General features: G+C 38.6%; 1 protein-coding gene across 2 annotated transcripts; it reads left to right on the forward strand.

Annotated features, from left to right (window-relative positions):
* The first annotated feature begins 693 nt into the window (after nt 1–693).
* Nucleotides 694–17,311, forward strand: EIF1AX (eukaryotic translation initiation factor 1A X-linked). 2 transcript variants are annotated; one of them, XM_045203245.3, is made up of 8 exons: nt 694–948; nt 5,478–5,557; nt 7,655–7,738; nt 9,881–9,984; nt 11,100–11,150; nt 13,388–13,469; nt 14,397–14,488; nt 16,254–17,311. In XM_045203245.3, exons 2-8 carry the CDS (start codon nt 5,491–5,493, stop codon nt 16,257–16,259), a joined length of 486 nt encoding a protein of 161 aa, XP_045059180.2. In that variant the 5' UTR covers nt 694–948; nt 5,478–5,490; the 3' UTR covers nt 16,260–17,311. The 2 variants fall into 2 exon arrangements, with proteins under 2 accessions (XP_045059180.2, XP_024425686.2); XM_024569918.4 differs by lacking the exon at nt 5,478–5,557 and having other exon boundaries at nt 698–948.
* Nucleotides 17,312–19,886: the final 2,575 nt, after the last annotated feature.

Consider the following 19,886-nt stretch of genomic DNA (forward strand, 5'->3'; position numbering starts at 1 on the left):
ATATTTAGTTCAAGATCAAGGTGCCAATTCTGTAAAAACCCTATCTCCAACCACAGTCATATTCTGAGGAATTAGGGGTTAGGGATTCAACATATGAATATTAGGACACAATTCAGCCCACAGCACTGAATTTAGGTCTCCCTTTCTTCCTTCGTTTGTAATGAGCACCTAGTTTGTGTCAGACATTCTGCTAAGTGCAGGTAATAGTAAGAAACAGATGGGGTCTCAGCCTAATAAGGTGTACAGTGAAGTAGGGAAGACAGATACTTATAAAGTAACAAGTGTCGTGCAGATACTATGCTTTGATAATGGGGATGGCAGGAAAGCCTTGCTCTGCCCCTCGAATTCCCAACCTGGTAGGCTGGGTAAAAGAGTCCCATTAAAACAAACGTGAGATTACAGTTGATGAGTCAGCAGCTCAAACTCGGAGAGCAGGTTCGTCGCAGAACGGCAGAAGTCTCGTATCAGCCAACCGCCGGTGCTACGTGAATCCGCCTTTTACTAGGACTCCCGGGCCCCGCCCACTCTCTGCTCGACTCTGCCTCCTTCGGAGCTTGGCCCCGCCCCCTGTAGTGACAGCTCAGGGAGAGCGAGTCCTTAAGTTTTAACAATAGGAGTTAGTTGGCCACGCCTGCGCAAAAAAGACCGGGGGGGGGGGGGGGGAGGCGGGCCCAGGCGGCGTTGGAAGGCGGGGAGAAGCGACGCAAGCAGATGCGACGCCATTTGCTGCGGCCGAGCGTGGTAGCAGGCTCGATTCGGAAGGGCTTGGTCGCGAGACTCTCCCGCGCACGCGAGCCGGCCTCTTGCGCCTGTTTTGTACCGCGGCTCCACGCGTCTTCTCTCGCGCCCCTTGGAGGAGTCGCCGCCGCTGCCGCCGCCGCCATCATCGCCAGGATAGGAGTGGGAAAAGCCGCGAGGCCGTTGTCACCGCCATGCCCAAGAATAAAGGTAATTGCCGCCTGGACCCCGGGACCTTAACTCCGCTCGCTCCGATCTCCCGGCGCTGCTGGTGCTTCGGGACAGCCCAGGCCGCAGTGACCTTCTTCTCCACCCTGCCTGTAGGCGGCTGGGCGGTCCGGACGCGATTCTGGGCTCGGGAGAGGAGCTGGGAAGTTACTCCTGTCTTCCAGTTTGGTCATACTGGGGTGGAGCCGACGCCATTTTTGTAGGGCCTCCTGCGGGAGAATGTGGGGGTTTTGATCCTGATTCGCGCCACAGTGACCGCGGCGCGCTGGGGACCTGCGGGGAGACCTCCCCTGGGTGGCCGGGCCTTCGCAAATGCACGTCCTTGGGCCTTCCCCGGCAAGGAGAGTTAAACGCTGGAAGCAGTTCTTAACTTTTAGGGGGTGATACTTGCTTTAGTGACCACCACCAGGTAGGTACTCCTGCATGGGTTTCTTTATGCACAGTTGTTGAATATTGTTGAGACTGCGCCTCATGTAAACAGTGGGCAAAACTGGATACATTGTAGAGATTTACCCTTCCCTATCCCTTTACGGGATTTAACTTTTGTCCTCTCAGAACACTTGTTTCATATTTAGCCTAGTTCTCTACTTTTGTTTCAGATTGCGCGAGTGTGTGTGTATACATAGTATACATAGTATACATTGTATACATAGTGCTGGGGGTAAAGACCTTTAAGTTCCCTCCATTCTGAAGTTAAACATTCACAAATTATCAGGCTTGAGGATAAGTTTATTTGGAATTTCCAAAATAGCCTAATCCAGATGAAAGCAGAACAGTACTAAAGAAATTCTCCCTTTTTTTTAGACTTGAGTGTTTCTGCTTTTTAAACATCTTTATAATTTCTCAAAGGAAATTTCCCTAGTAGAAACTAAGAAAACTGTTTCTGACAGGAGAGGAGCATCTTTCAGAATCCACCAGAAGTTTCCTTTCATTATTCATCCTGAGACCACCTTTCCCCGCACCCCCAACCTGACCTACTTCTGTTCTCTCTTCTGCTTCATAGCCGGCTCCAGGGATTCTTCTTCATTTCCTTTGTAGCTGTCACTACACATTTTATCCCTCAGGATATTTCATTGCTATTCTGTGCAAAATTTAGTGCAGTTCCTTCAGTGCATGCTACCTTATTGCCCTTAGAAATCTAACTTGTAGGCCCATTTAGTAGCAAGGACTTTGCTGCTAATTATTCTGGGAAAGGTGGGGTGTTAGAATAGGGTTTTAAAAGTCATAGTTTTCTTGTAACCTGTATAAACCTTTATTCCCTCCAAGATGGTAAACTCAGTTACTTTGATGGGTATCTTATTGTCACTTTCATATATAGCACAAGATTTCCAATTCCTTCACTAGACTGTGAGCTCTAGAGAGCAGTAAAATAGTACCTATCTTAATCACATGGGATTGCTAGCACTTGACACTTAGTAGATGCTCAATAAATATTTGTTGGTTTAAGTCACCCCCTTTCTGTCGAGTCCACACTTAGGTGAATAATAGGTTCCCATTTGGTTCCAAGGGGACAGGACTTATGCATTAAATCCTATCTAGTTCACTGACCTCTTTTAAAGGTCATTCCATTACATGGCAATAAGATAGGGGGGTGATAAGGGTATGGTTATTTCTGGTAAATTAACAAGATGAATTACTTTTATAAGTAATATTTGAGGTGTGTAAAAATTATAGGACAATGCAGTGTATACCTGGGAATCTGTTACTCTGAACTTGAGAATTACAACACAGATTCAGTTAAAGCCCTCTGTCTCGCTCCCCAATCTGCTTCCTCTTCCTGAAGGTAACCACCATTCCGAACTTAGTATTTATTGTTCCTGTGTATGTAAAAACAGTTAATCTGACTTGTTCTCTTACTTAGAGGACTGGTACTTTTCAAGAACCCTGCATTTTATGAGATGAGGCTTAGTGTAGAATAAATTTGTTTGTTTGGTTTTTTTTTTTTCATTGGAAAAGCCAGAAGCCCTGTGAATGAATATAGTTTTGATGATGGCTGTACAAGTGAGGATATAAATTACCATGAACTGTGTGTCAGAAGACTTTAGCTTTGGACTGATTGCTAGCTTATTTCCTCTAGATTCTGTCAGCTTATTACCTCAGGAAAAAGGGTATCCTTTGGCCCATTCAGAAGAGCATGTAGGGTAAGGTGCTCCCACATTGTGAGGATGTTACTACCTTTGATTTTAAAATCACCATTCCTTTAGGAATATATGGACTACTCTTGAATGATCTATTCAAAGAATTGCCAGGTCAAGTATATAACTCAGCGAACAAAGCAGGTCTGATTCTGCCCTAACTCTAGTTTGAAGATCTGGCATGATTAATGGCTTGAAGCAGAAGCTACTTTTCTCTTCCTAGGAAATTAGTTTTAGTAATGCCTCAAATACTGAATTCTAAGGACTCTGGGTGGGTCAGGAAATTCTAGAGGACCACCTAACAACCACCGCACAGAACATTGTGAGACTGCACCGAGGGTAAGTGCACTTGATACAAGAAGTTAAGTGTGTCTTTTTTATTTTTATTTTTTTTTTAAGATTTTATTTATTTTTAGAGAGAGGAAGGGAAGGAGAAAGAGGGGGAGAAACATCAATGTGTGGTTGCCTCTTGCGCGGACCCCACTGGGGAGCTGGCCTGCAACCCAGGCATGTGCCCTGACAGGGAATTGAATTGGAGACCCTTTGTTTCACAGCAGCCTTTGCTCAATCCACTGAGCCACACCAGCCAGGGCAAAGTGTGTCTTAATAGTGGCCAGGTGCACTTTCTTGATTCTGTTTGGGCTGTGAAATTTTTGTTGCTTTCACACTCTTCGTATCTGTCCCTTAGTGTCACTACCACTTATAGTCATTTTTGGAAATGGCTGCCAACGTGTCTTAGGTTCTGGAATTGGAACAAAATGCTGTGCAAAGATACCATAATGTGGAGGCCAAGAACAAAAGAAGGTTAGCTTTGAATATCATCACCCACACTCACTGACTAATGGTAAACTGGTTAGTTCTCTGAACTTGGATGAACTCACTGGTAAACCAGGGGTAAATGACTTATTACCTCATGAGGTGACTGTGACAAGTAAATGGGTGGCATTGCATGGTGGTTAAAAGAATAGTCACTGGGGTTTCATAATCCCAGATCTCAGGTCACATGGTATAGCCTCAGACATACCACTTAATAATGCACTTATTATTAAGTGCGAAGGATAATGCACTTAACCTTCCAAAGCGCATTATCTTGTAAAATAAAGATAAATGAGTATCTATCTCATAGGCAGGCTTGTTAGGGGCAAGTTACTAAAACAGTGAATAGTCAACTTGGATTGAAGCATAAGGTAATAGAAGAGGAGTATTGAGAGATAGGTTGATGTCATGTTTATAGGTTGAGAGACTTCCATTCTTTAAGATAGTTATGGTACCACTAACAGAAACAAGCATGTGGTTTGAGAACCAGATTTGTAAAAGAAGGTAAATGGTGTTTTAAATAAAATTGAGCTTTAGAAATAGGAGAGCAAGGCTTAATTGAAATGGGGCTGATATGTAAAATTGATCAGCATAGAAGTGACAGATGAGAGAAAAATAAATTTTCCGAGGGAGTGGCCGAGGAGAAGGTAGGAATTTGGACTTAATGAAGCTCCAGTGGCGTGGGCATAATGAAGGGGGGGCTGACGAAAGCTCAAAATGATACGAGTGACACTTTAAAAGTTGTCAGAAAAGGGGGAGTTGAGAAATGATTAGCAGTATGATTATTGAAAATATGAAAAATTCACGGGGTTGGAGGATGACAGATTTGGAAGGACAACAGTATCTAGAGGAGTTCTAGAATCATAAATAGTAGGTATCTTGATCTTCTGTTCTAACTCCCTCATTTTAGAGGCTGAAAGAGATCCTGAGGGGTTTTTGTGAAAACTCCCAGTATTATCCTTTACTCCTCCCTCCCTCTATATCTGGTCACAGTTCTCTTTGTTTCCTTCTCAGAAATATTCCTTTTATTATTCCTCCGAATAATATTCCGTTGTATGGCTATACCACAGATTATCCATTCTCCTATGAAGGACATCTTGGTTGCTTCCAAGTTCCTTTCCTCTCACAACTAAACTCAGTGTGCTTCATTTTACATGTAATAAGGACAGTGACCTTCCCACCAGTTTTCCCACCCAGAGGGTCATGTCACAGCTCTGCTTTTTGTTGAAGTGTTTTCTTATTAAAAGTTTTGGAATAGTAAATATATTCGTGAGTCAAATTTCAAAAAGTATTAAAAAAATGAAATCTCTCTTCCTAAATGGGTCCCATTGCCAACTAGTTCTGTTTCTCACAGGCATTAACCCTTTTTGTATATGCCCTTCCAGAGGTATTTTATGTATATATAAGCAGATATGAATATGAATGTTTTACATTAATGGTGGCTTTATATGCTCTTCACTATGCTCTATTTATTTTTAAGCTTATGATAGGAAGGATTTTGAATATATACAAAAGTTGACTAGTTTAAGGAACTTTCATGTACTCATGTCCTGACCCCAGGCACCATCAATTCATGGCTAAACTTGCACCATCCACACCAAATCAGGATCCAGAGATGGTCTACACGTTGCCATTGGTTGGTATGTCTTTTAAGTTTCTGTTAATCTGTAGGTTCCACATCCATTTGTGTTTTCTGTTTTTCATAAAGTCTTCTGTTGAAAACATTGTCTTTTTTAAAAAAGATTTTACTGATTTTTTAGAGGGAAGGGAAGGAGGGAGAGAGACCAAGAGAGGGAGAGAAACATCAATATGAATGAGAAGCATCAATTCATCCGTCGCTTCTCACACACCACCCCCCCCAACAGGGGACCTGGCCCTTAACCCAGGCATATGCCCTGACTAGGAATGGACTGGTGACCTCTCAGTTCCACAGACCAGAGTTCAACCCACTGAGCCACACCAGCCGGGGTGAAAACAGACTGTCCCGTAGAATTGCCCCCACAATTTGGATTTTGCTGATCGCATCCCTGTTGTTCCTTGCTTTTTCTTGTGTTTGGTTTTTTTTTTAATAGACTTTATTTTTTAGAACAGTTTCATATTTATAGAAAATAGAGTGGCCCTGGCTAGTGTGGCTGAGTGGATTGAATGCTGGCCTGCAGACCGAAAGGTCGCTGGTTCAATTCCCAGTCAGAGTACATGCCTGGGTTATGGGCCAGGTCCCCAGTTGGAGGCATGTGAGAGGCAACCAATTGATGTATCTCTCACACATTGATCTCTCTTTCTCCCTCTCTTCCCCTCTCCTGGGGTAAATAAATAAAATCTTTAAAAAAAAAAAAAAGAAAATGGAGCAGAAAGTACAAAGTTCCCATGTACTCCCCCCCCCAGCAGTTTTCTCTATTAACATCTTGCATGAGCCAGTCTAGATGCATTATTATTAACTCAAGTCATAGCTTATGTTAAAGTTCATACTTTATGTTGTACATTTGTATAGGTTTTGACAAATGTATAGTGGCATATCCACCATTACAGTGTCATACAGAATAATGGTTTCACTGCCCTAAAAATCCCCTGTCTTCCACCTATTCTGACTGTCCTTCCTCCTCTTCCTCCCCCAACTCTTTGCAACTACTAATATTTTTACTGTCTCTATAGTTTTGCCTCTTCCAAAATGTTACAGAGTCATACTATTTAGGCTTTACAGATTGGCTTCTTTTCCCTTAGCAGTATACAGTTAAGGTTCCTCCATGTCTTTCAGGGCCTTGGTAGTTCATTTCTTTTTATTATGGCTAAATAATATTTCATTGTATGGAAGTACCACAATTTATTTCTTTACCTAGTGAAGAACATCTTAGTTACTTTCAAGTTTACGCAGTTAGCACCTGGCTTTTTAACTTCCAATATCTTGCTTAATGTATACTACGGCAGTAGGATAAAATTCAACTCGGAATTGCCAGACTTGTTGCTCTTTCTCTACCACCACACAATTAGTGTGTCCCATTCCAGTAACTACGACTTTGCCCTTTTTCTTTTCTTTTCAGTCATCTCCTACACCTTTCATTGGGTGAGGAGGTCAGGTACGACAGAGACAAGGCATTTTTATTAAATTTATGAAGACCCAGCCCTAGCTGGTGTGGCTCAGTGGATTGAGCGCCAGCCTGCGAACCAAAGGGTCTCTGGTTCAATTCCTGGTCAGGGCACATGCCTGGGTTGCAAGTCAGGTCCCCAGTAGGGGGCGCATGAGAGGCAACCACACATTGATGCTTCTCTCCCTCTCTCTCTCCCTCCATTCCCCACTCTCTAAAAATAAATAAATAAATCTTTTTTAAAAGACCCATTATATCTCCCACCTTGTCTCATGTGAGCCACCGAGGGAGGGTTTTGCTGAGCAGTGTAGTCAACCAAGTGGTCGTCGTCTTTGTGATCCATGGCAATTCAATCATAGAATGCAGATATCCTCAGCAAGGGCTCTATATACTTTTATATAATTAATACCTGCTTTGGTTTGTTTGTATTTTATGTCAGAAATATTCCAAAAGGAATTTCTAAGAAGAGTCCAGGAATGGCAATGTGTATATGTTTAATATGATTGGAGATTGTAAATTTTATTATGATTGTGTGACTAACTTAGGTTAATAGTTTAATGTGACTTTTAAAAAAAAATGTTTCATAAGCCTCAATTTAGTTTCTTTTCCTACTGTTTTGCAGATAATGTCTTTTTCTTTCTTTAAAACCACTAGGTAAAGGAGGTAAAAATAGACGTAGGGGTAAGAATGAGAATGAATCTGAAAAAAGAGAACTGGTATTCAAAGAAGATGGACAAGGTAAGCGTTTTCATAACATAGGTTTCTTTTAGTAATAGTTTTTGTTTTTTAAATATGGAATTTCAATTTCTAATCATGAGAGGGATACTAGTCATAATCCAGAGCAATGAATCACACCTTTTTGCTTTTTTCCATTTCTCATCCCCATACTTCTCCAGAGCCTTTCTTTTGGTAGTCATTTCCTGGTATACTCGGTATGTCTGTAAATACGTAGATTTCATTGTTTTGTGTGAATACTCATTTCTAAGAATGAACTATACAGCTCAGAGGGAATTAAGCCTCAAAAGTGATGGTTGATAATCCATGGTTTACTAGACCTGTTTTGATAGTAAATAGCACTACATAGTATGTGCAGTAGACCGTCGATACTCGGGGGATGAATCTGAAGAAGCCTTTCCCTCACTTCTCCAGTGTCCTTAGCGTATAATTTTCATAAAATACAATAAAATGAAACTGAACATTTGACTGACTTTTCCAAACCGATGAAGACTTTGTAAGTGCCAGACCAAAATATGTAATACTAGTTTCTTGTATTTCTATTTTGAGTAATTTTAAACCTTCAGATAAGTTGCAGTATTTAGTACATTGAACTTCCTTTAAATTACCCTTTGTCTAGGTATGTATGTGTTTTTCCTGAACCATTTGATAGTTGCGGACATCATAATACTTTTTCCTTACTACTTCATCATGTCTCTTAAGAACAGTTATAAGCTCTTACATAACTAAAACAGAACACTCGGGTGATTTTGAGTATATTATGTATCCAGTATATGGTCCATTTTCAAAATTTTCCAGTTATTCCAATAATTTCCAGCAGGTTTTTTTCCTAGAACTTTTTAACAAATTTTTTTAATTGTCTTTTTATAGAACTTTGGTGATTTATTCATGCCATATGAAAATGAATAACAATAAAAATTTTTTAAAAAATGAAACATGTTTTCTGGCTTAGAGGCCTTTTTGTTTTTTAGCCTTAGGTCAGGGGTGTCAAACTCATTTTCACCAGGGGCCGCATCAGCCTCACTGTTGCCTTCAAAGGGCCAAAATAATTTTAGGACTGTATTATAAATGTAATTACTCCTTAACTGTTAAGAAGTTGAAATTACATTCGGACCTTTGAAAGCAACCACAAGGCTGATGTGGTCCCTGGTGAAAATGAGTTTGACACGCCTACCTTAAGTCATTCTAGCCCGTTAGCAGTTGACTTGATTTTGACCATCGCTTTGGAAGAGAGGCGGTCTTTGAATTGACCAGCCATGTTGAGGCGCTAGGTTCACTTCACTGCATGTAGTCTAACTTACTTCCACATGTCAGCTTCACAGTTGAGCTTTTCAAAATTATATCTCAGTATTTACCAATATTTGGATATCCTCTTTGGGGGTTAGTCTAATGTACAACTTAAGTAAGCTAAAGGTTCTGAAGTGATGTGTGTGACCCTGGGGTGCGCACTCCCCCCCCCCCCCCCCCCCCCCCCGCCCCATGTCCTCTGTCATTTAATGATAGAAGAGGCCTATGCGCAAAGCTAATGCTCATAAATAATCTTGGTTTTTCAGATGGCAGTGAAACCAGTTGGCTTCCTGGGTACCTTTTTGGAAAGATTTTAATTAAAAGTTTGGTATTTTGCCTGATAACATCTTTGGCTTTACAAAAACAGTGGAATAATCACTAAGATACTCTAACTTAACAAAGACATAGTTAACATTTAAGCTACTTTTATTTGCCACATGTACTAAGTGTTGTGTTGAGATTGGCCTCTAAAGGTTCTAAGGGAAAGGAGATCCAAAATTGGGAAAGGCTTCAAAGATGAAAGATGGAGGAGGTGTAGCGTGTACATTTGGGGATAAACCACCTTGATGTCCGAAAAGTAAAGCAAACAGTCATGAAGACAGTAGTCAGTCTATTTAATCAAAGTGAGTTCATAATTAAAATATTTCTGGTAGCAGAGAGACAGCTTGTCAAAGAGTCTTGGTCGTGACTCTGCCATTATCTAGCTCGGGGTTTATCATTCCCTTGTATTTTTTGTACTTGCGTATATTTATTCCCAAGTAGTGCACCTATACTTAGAGTCAGTTTTATGTAGACTGCTAAGTTGCTTTTATCAAAAGTTGAACAATATCTTATACCATATTCTTTTCCCTCCCCCAGAATATGCTCAAGTAATCAAAATGTTGGGAAATGGGCGCTTAGAAGCAATGTGTTTTGATGGTGTAAAGAGGTTGTGTCACATCAGAGGGAAATTGAGAAAAAAGGTAGGTGTGGGGATTTGTTTTAGTTTAATACATAATTGTCGTTATGGGAGGGGAAAATGGCTCTACAGTTTTTACAGACCAAAGGCCCCATAAGTTCCCAGAAGAGTTCAGTAGAACAGTGATTTACAAATTCCATCTAAAGATTCATTTGCATCACCTATGTTGTATTCCTGCCAAAAATGTTTAACCTGAATCTAATCATGAGGGAATAATCAACAAATTCAAATTGAGGGACTCTACAAAACAAATGACCTGGCTTTTAATACATTGTTAGTGTCAGGAAAGATGGGGGGAAAGGCTGGGGTGCTATTAAGTGTTATATTAATGTTAAATTTCCTGAATTTTGTGATCACAAATGGGCTACCTTAGAAAGTAATGACTAATTTCCCATTAGTCATTAGTAGGTATTCAGGCAGATTTATTACATTGGTTAAGAGTCCTTCCAAGTCTGATTTTATTACTTTTAAAAAATGTTTTTGGTTTGTTAATCCTTACATTACCATACTAAAGGGGTAGGGGAAGTAGAAGAAAGGGAGGGAGGGAGATGAGGCCACATTTCTAACTTTTTTTTTTTTTAATCCTCACCTGAGGATATGTGTTTTTCTTGGTTGGAGAGAAGGAGGGAGGGAGAGAAACATCAATCGTGCACACCCTGACTAGGGATTGAACCCACAACCTAGGTATATACCCTGGCTAGAAATCGAACCTGCGACTTTTTAGTATACAGGACAATGCTACAACCAGCTGAGTCACCTGGCCAGGGCCACATTTCTAATTTTATACTCTTAATATGTAATGAATGGATAACTAACCACTTAAGAGTGCTTCACTATGAAAAAAAAATCCCTTAATTTTTAAACTAATCATCATTTCTATGGACTTAGTAAACTGCCAAATAATTAAGTTAGAATATTGTTTTAATATCCCAAATTACAGAAAAGTTTAAACAGGCACAGCCGCTTGCTACAGATTTTTGTTTTGGGGGATTTTTTTCCCCAAGAAACCAAATATGATTCTAAATAATAATTACTTTGCCCACAGTTTTGATGATTAGCATTTTATGGGAATGCTGACTAAGCATTGCTCTTGATTCTTTATTTTTATTTCTTTTATAGGTTTGGATAAATACGTCAGATATAATACTGGTTGGTCTGCGAGATTACCAGGTAAAATAAAATAAAAGTTTTATTGTTCATTTGCTTGATTGTGATCATCCATTAATGTTGGGAACATGAGCCATAACCATATATGACCAGTCCCAGCCCACTATGCCCCTTATCACTGGATCAGCAAACATTTCGTAAGGGCTAGTTATTTATGGCTTGGGGATGTGCTAGAATATGCTCATCACTTTGGAAGTATCCCAGGTACCCCAAATGCCAGTCTGTGGAGTTTATATTTTCACTGTAGAAGAAATACAGGCCATGTAGATTTTTAATGAAGCCAAATGGTTTCTTTTTTCTTTTTTGATATTTAAAGTTTCCTTTTCAAAATAAGTGATAGGGTATAGTAATAGTTTTGTTAGTGTTCTTAGTTGGCAAAATAAAAATCACCTTGTATTGGCCCTCCCACCCCAATTTTTTAAAAATTATATACATCTTGAAATCAAAATCTGGAAACCATTACCCATGGGGCTACAGCTAAATGATTTGTGCTCCCATCCCACAAGATGCTTACAGCCTACTGCTGGGGGGAATAAGGCAAAGACACAGGTAATTGCAGTATGTACTCTGAATTTAGATGAGCACTTACATAAGGAAATGTTAGTTGCCCCTCTTGATCTCAACCTGAAGACATTGTGGGTCTGTGAAACCTGTTGGAACTCATCACCATGTGTTAAATCACATTGTGAGTGATAAAATGTTTCTGTTTTTATAACCTTGGTCGTAATTTGATTTTTTAACAATACATATATATATTCCAGAATAAAAAAATTAAAATCTTTACTTTCAATCAGTGGTTCTCATCCATGGGTGATTTTTAAATGTCCAGTGGCCATTTGGCAGTGTCTTTAGACATTTCTGGTTGTTACAACTGAGGGAGGGGGACAGTGCTACTGGCATCTAGTAGGTAGAGACCAGGGATGCTGCTAAATATCTTAACAGTACAAAGGACAGTCTCTACAACAAAGAATTGTCCAGCCCAAAGTATCAGTAGTGCTGAAGTTGAGAAAGCCTGCTTTAAATTCATGTAATTTTAATGTCCATTTTCTTACTTTGATCCCAAAAGTAACCCCAGGAATAGGGAGAATAATTAGTTCCCTGTTTGACAGATAGGAAACCAAGGTTCTGAAAGGTATAATATTCTGAATAGAAAATGACAGCCAGGACTAACGTTTTTTGATTCTTAATCTCCCATGATCGTTCTCTGCCCCTGCCACTTAAAGAGGTGGTCCAGGGACCGGTAGCATCGTTAACTTTTGGGAACTTGTTAGAAATCCAGGTCCTTGAACCCTACCCCAAGCCACCTAAATCAGAATATGCATTTTAACAAGCTCCCCTGGGTTTCTAGGTACATTACGGTTTATGAAGTGCAGGTCTGAGTCACACTACCCTTGCATCACTGTGATCATTTTTGTTGCCTTTGAAACAATCAGCTTCAGCCCTTTTTTCTTACTTAACTGAGTCTTTTTTTTTTTCAAATGGGGAAGTGTAACTATTTTAAAGCGGTAGTTTTCAGTGGAACCTGTGTAGCAGAAACACTCTAAAAGCTTTTTAAAATAAAAATTCATGGCTTTACTTCATATCTACGAATCTATCTTCAGGAGGTATAAAAGTTCCATTGGAGATTCTGATCAGTTCTACCCTAAGAACCACTGATACGTGGAAATGTGTATTATTAGTTTCCTTGGGTCATTATACCAGTCTCTCTGTCTCTCTCTCTCTCTCTCTCTCTTTTTTTTTTTTAAAGAGTGTATTTATTTCTAGAGGGGGGAAGGGAGGGAGAAAGAGAGGGAGAGAAAGATCAATGTGTGGTTGCCTTTCACATGCCCCCAACTGGGAACCTGGCCTGCAATCCAGGCAAGTGCCCCGACCAGGAATCGAACCGGCTACTCCTTGGTTCGCAGGCAGGCACTGGATCTACTGAGCCACACCAGCCAGGGCCCAGTCTCAATTTTTGAATTACAGTGTTTAATCACCCTGTAAATTATGGTCCCTGAAGTTTTTGTATTTCAGAAGACTTCTAATCAAAGGGTAATGGTGAGAAATCTACAACATAAGGTCTGCACAGTTTTGCTCTCATTAAAGTGAGTTCTGTGAATATCTTCCCTAAGCTTTTTGATCATTATTCATTTATGCAGCAAACTTCATAGTGGGTTAAACCCAAGGATGTTTTTCAGAGTATAGGAGAAAACTTAATATTTTGCCATAATTACGTCTAAAAGTTATTTTCTTTTTTCAAGGACAATAAAGCTGATGTAATTTTAAAATACAATGCAGATGAAGCGAGAAGTTTGAAGGCGTATGGCGAGCTTCCGGAGCATGGTAATGTCTGAGTTACTATATTAACCTGTCGTGGTGCTATTACCTGGTGGTATTAAGATGAATGAATTTCGGTAGAGTTCTGTGGATTTTGCATATTTACTTTTGTGCTTACATGATTTGATTTAAGTCTGACTGCGTATACCAAACACCTGTACTAGATGCCTTAAGAAAATAACTGGGGTTCTGTTTCTAATAAATATATAGTACTTAACATGAGAAGTTATGCTTTGTAAACCCTGGGCTTCTTCATAATAGCAATCAAAGAAAAAGTTGTTACGCTATTTCTTTAAAATTCCTTTCTCAAAGAGACTGTCAAGTGTTCTACTTTAAATGTGAAACGAGGATAGTAATTAGGTACTATTGTCAATTTTTATTTAAAAGCCAATCTTCATCTTACCCTAGTATCATAGTATCCCATAGGGTTTTTTAAAGCCACCTTTCTGTTTTCCTCTCCCAATACAAAAGTTATGTGTGCTTAATGCAGAAAACTTAAGTAAAACAAAAATAAGTCCCTCACAACTTTATCAAAGGGGAAATACACTTTGCATACTACTTTGAAAGCCTACATTTTTCGCATGGTAGTTAACTTTGCGGGAAACTCTATTGCATGTTATCGTGAAAATAATGTGATGTTTTGTGTTATATTTTGATGCATCTCCAAAACATTAGGATACATGCCTTTATGTCCAGAATGAGTAGCTCAGTTGGTTAGAGCATTGTCCCCATTCACCAAGGTTGCAAGATGGATCCCAGGTTAGGGCACATACAAGAAGCAACAGATGGCTCCACCCTGTGTGACTTAGCTGTTTGGGTGTTGTTCTACAAAGCAAATGGTCACAGGTTCCATTCCTGGTCAGGACATGTGTCCAGGCTGCAGGTTTATAACATCTTGGTTATGTTAAATGAGTATATTTTTATCGTTTTCAGCTAAAATCAATGAAACTGATACATTTGGTCCTGGCGATGATGATGAAATCCAGTTTGATGACATTGGAGATGATGATGAAGACATTGATGATGTAAGTAGATGCACCTTGCATATTTCAACATTTGTTTGTGAATTATCCATAGAGAAACCAGCTCTTTACACCCTAACTTCCTTTAATCTAAGAATGTTGAACACTTAAATAAGGGTATAAATACTCAGTAGACAGCTAGTCAGACTGTTTATACTGTGAGAATTCATCTATTTTCAGCATTTCTTCCTAGAAAGATCGATCTTTGCTTTGACAATATAAATGCTAGGCATTGGAAGCATACCTAGTTTAATTAAGAGTGTCTGAAGAGCCCTGACCTTTGTGACTTGGTTGGGTGTCGTCCTGCAAAGTGAAAGGTCACTGGTCCAATTCATGGTCAGGACACGTGCCTGGGTTGCGGGTTCAGTCCCAGGTCAGGGCGCATGTGAGAGGCAACTGATCCATGTTTCTCTCCTTCTCCTTTCCCCCTCCCTTCCCCTCTCTCTAAAAATAAATAGATAAAATCTTTTTTAAGTGTGTCTAAAGTGATAGCTATTAAAAACCTTAGTTGTAAGAAATACAAGATCTTACCACAGAAACATGCCTTCTCTCAATTGAAATACTAGTATGTTAAAAGAAGAAACGTGTGAACCAGCTTGAAAAGAAGCTTTGAAATTACAGCATACATTAAAAGCTTTGTTAAAATCAAGGTCTTTTTGCCATTATGTAATTTTTATCTAATGGAAGTACACTATTGGCAAACTCTTGGTTTGGAGTTGGTGTGTATATTTTGAGAAATTTTTTATTTTTATTTTATTTTTTTAGCAGTAAAACAGTGGTGCTCACGAGAATAAACGTCTCATTGCCATTCTGCTCTTACCATATTTAAGTGAAATTCAAACTTTGTTTTTGGCAATATAAGTTTATTTAATAATTGGGGTGGTATTATAACCACCACATTTGGTATGGGCTCTTCAACCCCCTGTAAATAAAAATGTAGTTCAGAAACCACCTGTATATATAAGTCTAAAAATAACACTAATGTTTGATTTGCTTGAAAGGAAATTTTCGTGTATCTAGAGCAGTTGTTCCTGACCAAGACTATGCAACAGAATTACCAGAGCTTTTCAAAAATACAAAGACTGGTCTTGGGCTGAGTTAGGCATCCCAAGTGATACCCACCACCAAGATTGTACAATTAACTTTTTCCTATACGTGATTTATCACGTATCTATCTATATCTTCATTTGTGCATCAATCCATCTTATATTTTGATGCATCTTCAAAATATTATGACATGCACATACATTTATGAATTTTTAAACATATAGTACTATACTAATGCTTCGTACATCATTCTATTATTATTTTTTAAGATTTATTGATTTTATTTTTAGAGAGAGGGGAAGGGAGGGAGAGACATCAGTGTGTGGTTGCCTCTTGCATGCCCCCTACTGGGGACCTGGCCCGAAACCCAGGCATATGCCCTGACTGGGAATCGAACCAGCAACCCTTTGATACACAGGCCAGTGCTCAATCCACTGAGCCATAATAGCTAGGGCTATTCTTTTTAATGTTGCTCCTTTTGGAAACCCTGAGCCACAAGATTCTTAACAGTATTGGGTATAACGTGTAACATTCTGAGGGAGGTTGTGAAGATTTACTGGCAGCAGACCAGAATTGAGAAAGGCATGGTATACAGAAATTCCTCCTCATACTGGGTTTGTTTCCCAGATAACCTAGGGGAAGAGGGGTCTCCCTTATGTGATAGACTGCTGCAATATAAGAATTCATTTTTCATTTGATCTGATGTTCTTTTCCCTTTCAGATCTAAATTGACCTCGACGTTTTACATTCCAACTTCTCTAAGGATTGATCAATTTGGATTTGGCTGTGCCCTGTTAAAGAAGATTAAATTATCTTTAGTTTGAGTACAGTTTGTTAAAGCAGACTGATTTATTTCTAAGGTATTTCTTTAAAAACTGGTAGTGCTGAATTAAAGTAAATTTTAAGCCCACTTTGTTCTTTGGTGTAATGAGCTTATGGGTAAAAGAGCACATCTACTATTTTTAAAAAGAGGAAAAAACTCATTACCTTTCCTACTTCGACCACTTCAGTAAGTAAATGGATGTTTTAAATAAACCATTTGCCCTATACTTGTGAATTATAGTTAAGCCCTACTTTTGACTGGCCTATGGACTGTACAGTGACTTAATCTATATTTCAGTTACCTACATGTCGCTTTGTGGTTTTGATAAAATTTAAGGGAGCAGAAATCTGCATTTGAAGTCAAATGATTAGGTCTCTTTTTCATATTTAAGTATCATGTGACTATTTTTATACTGATTTTGATATTACGTATCTTCTTTTCATGATCTTATTTTGCCACTATAAACATCAACAAGAAAACATTTCCAAGATGCAGATTTTAGAACCTGGGTTTTAATAGCAATTTTTATTTGTAAGGTTAGTAGTTGCAGAAGTTGAACACTAGGTGGCACCCAGTTATCTTGACATCGGAAATACTGATAGAGTTGTCAACTTTTTTTTAAAACTTACTGTACATAGGAAATTTCTCAACCAAGAAGACGGTTTTGATCATGTGCATGTATGTGGAATATTTTTGCAGAACAAAAAGATTAAATTGTGTCACTTTATTTCAGAAATCATGTACATGTGAGCTACAATTTTGAATGCTGTATAAATGAAAATTTAATTCCATAACAACTTATGTAAGTTGAGTGTTTTTCAAACTATCCCAAAGCTGGGGAAAGAGGAGGGAATAACAATTTAATGAAAAAATGGTCTCCCATTTCTGAATGGAAGAGCTACAGTGGAAAAAATACAATAAAGACAATGTCACATTGCAAACTATATTATACCTTATTTTGTGTTTAGGATGTATTTTATTGTGTGTTCAGGGTTTTGTTTTGTTTTTTTTGGCTTATATGTTACTGAAAATTTAGGTTCACCCTTCCTTATTTAGTTTTTTGTTTATCAAGAATAGTAAAATGAAACTAAGGGCTGGACTAGTTAGACCTCACTAGCCACTTTGAAATCGTATGCAACTTTAAAAGAGATCCATCATGTAGCACGTGAAGATTTTATTCTACTGGTCTTCAAAGAATTTTGCCGTGGTGAAAAGTAATATAAAGGGGAATAAACCTTCACGTGGCTTCCAAGAAAATATATCTCATTCCATGCTTAGTATAATTTCCTAAGTGCAAATTCTGAAATCAAAATCTGAGGTTCTATGAAACATTTTTTTAAGATTTTATTTATTTATTCTTTAGAGAGGGGAAGGGAGGGAGAAAGAGAGGGAGAGAAATATCAGTGTGTGGTTGCCTCTTGTGCACTCCTTATTGGGGACCTGGCCTGCAACCCAGGCATGTGCCCTGACTGGGGATTGAATTGGTGACCCTTTGGTTCACGGGCCTAGGCTCAATCCACTGAGCCACACCAGCCAGGGTCTATAAAACATTGTTAAATCAAAGAACAGAAATTAAGAGAACAGTTGTGGTTCACATTTCTTATTTGGCATTCCTAAACACTTACCTCGGTGGGATGTACCTGAGCCCATCGGCTAGTTTTTAAATATTTACAAGAAACTAGCCTCTTAGAATTCTCAATAGTTCACTCTTTGGGATACAGTTCATGGTAGGGATAGGGCAACTCAAACATTAGTTTTTCTACTTAATTCCTCTAGTAAATATGGTTTATCTAAAGATTCTTTAAAAATTACAATAGCCCCAAATCTTCACAGGTTTGCTAGTGATTTTTTTTTCCTTGCTAGCTTAATGTAGTGCTGTTGTATCCTGGAAAATCAGAAATCATAATTAAAATAGTTGAGGTAAAGTTGTGGCTCATATGCAGTACTACTTGGAATTATTTTACTAACTTGTCTTTAATGTGGGAATAATATTGATTTGATTACATTTCAAATGAGGAATAGAAGTGGTCCTTAAGGAATTTTTTTTGTTTGGGGGGATGGTTGGAATTTTTTTTGTTGTTGTTATACTCTGATTCCTAAATAAAAAGCTATAAAGTGTACTGTGAGAAAATAAAATGTTTGAAATGCAAAGATAATAGTTCTTACTGCTAAGAGGCGTAATAGTTAATTACTAATGAATTTCATAGGCTTGCTTTTTTCATGTAGTGTTAATTCCACTTCCAGTTAAGAGTATAAACATGTTGTATTATTAAGTTGGCCAAATAATCAAACCAAGTGTTCATGTAAAAAAAAAAGTCTTGCCAAGATTTATTTGACTGTTGAATCTTTCTTGAACATCCAGCCTCTTAAAGAGACTGCCTCTTACTATGCATGATGAAAATTCTTGTATTAAGGAATGGCCATTGGTTAACTCACCGCATCTGTGGTATCATGACTATAAATATAGTTGCTTACAAAACTCTTTGTGACTTGTGGTTTAAGTTAGTTTCACCTGTGATGTGTAAATATTAAATTATAGGATGCTATCAGTATTTATTGACTACAGAGCAAACCGAGTAATCAGGTAAAAGCATGTTTCAAATAAAATACCTAGCTGGATTTATACTTTATTTGTATTATGTACAGATTTAACAACATTCATTATTAACTGTGGCTTGACTGTTAAAGTATCAGAATGAAAGTGAGGTTCTTTGTGTTACCTGGCTGTCATAAAGATAAAAGAACTGTATTGGTATGAGATGTTTAGATCTTTATCCTGCTTCACAAAGGGAAGTTTCATTTATGTTTGGACTCCCATGAACTTTCACACACTAGTTTGTGTTTCTGATTTACCTTAAACTACCATTGTTTTTATCCTTTTTTTTCTTCCTATTCAGAAAAGTACACAATCTGAATTGTCTTAATACAAGTATAAGAAGACACTAGCCTCTCAGGTATAGAGAACCAAGGAATTTGGAGAGTGTATTGGACTGTGTCCATTCTTCCCCCCAGCTGCCAGGTACTGAGGAGGCAATGGGGCAGAGAGTGAAGAGCATGGGCCCTGGGGTCAGGTGGCCTGTGTCCCAAAACCCATTTTTCCCTTTACCTGCAGGTGACCACTGGTATTTCCAGCTTGTCTGAGCTTCAGGCTCCTCACCTCTAAGTGGGGATGATGAGAACCGTGCCTGCAGAATCACAGAACTGTTGGGGATTAACAAGTATTTGTTCATACATGTAATACACTTAGAGTACTGGCCGCCGCTTTTCACTCGATAGCCAGGATTGTGTAAGATAGAATATGCACATTTTTTAATATTCTCTACCATTTCTTTTTACGTGTAGTCTTTGATTTCTATAATGAAAGAAAAACATACAATACATATTTGTATATTCATGTTGACACTATTTAAAATAATTGCTACCATCCTTGTTTAATTCAGTGTAAGACTAACAGATGGAAGCCTCTAAATTGTTTGAGGTGTTTTGCAAAATACCAACTGCTTTATATTTCTTCAGAGAAAGTTTATAGTT

The sequence above is a fragment of the Desmodus rotundus genome, chromosome X (assembly GCF_022682495.2).
Source record: "Desmodus rotundus isolate HL8 chromosome X, HLdesRot8A.1, whole genome shotgun sequence".
In the NCBI taxonomy this organism is placed as follows: domain Eukaryota; kingdom Metazoa; phylum Chordata; class Mammalia; order Chiroptera; family Phyllostomidae; genus Desmodus; species Desmodus rotundus.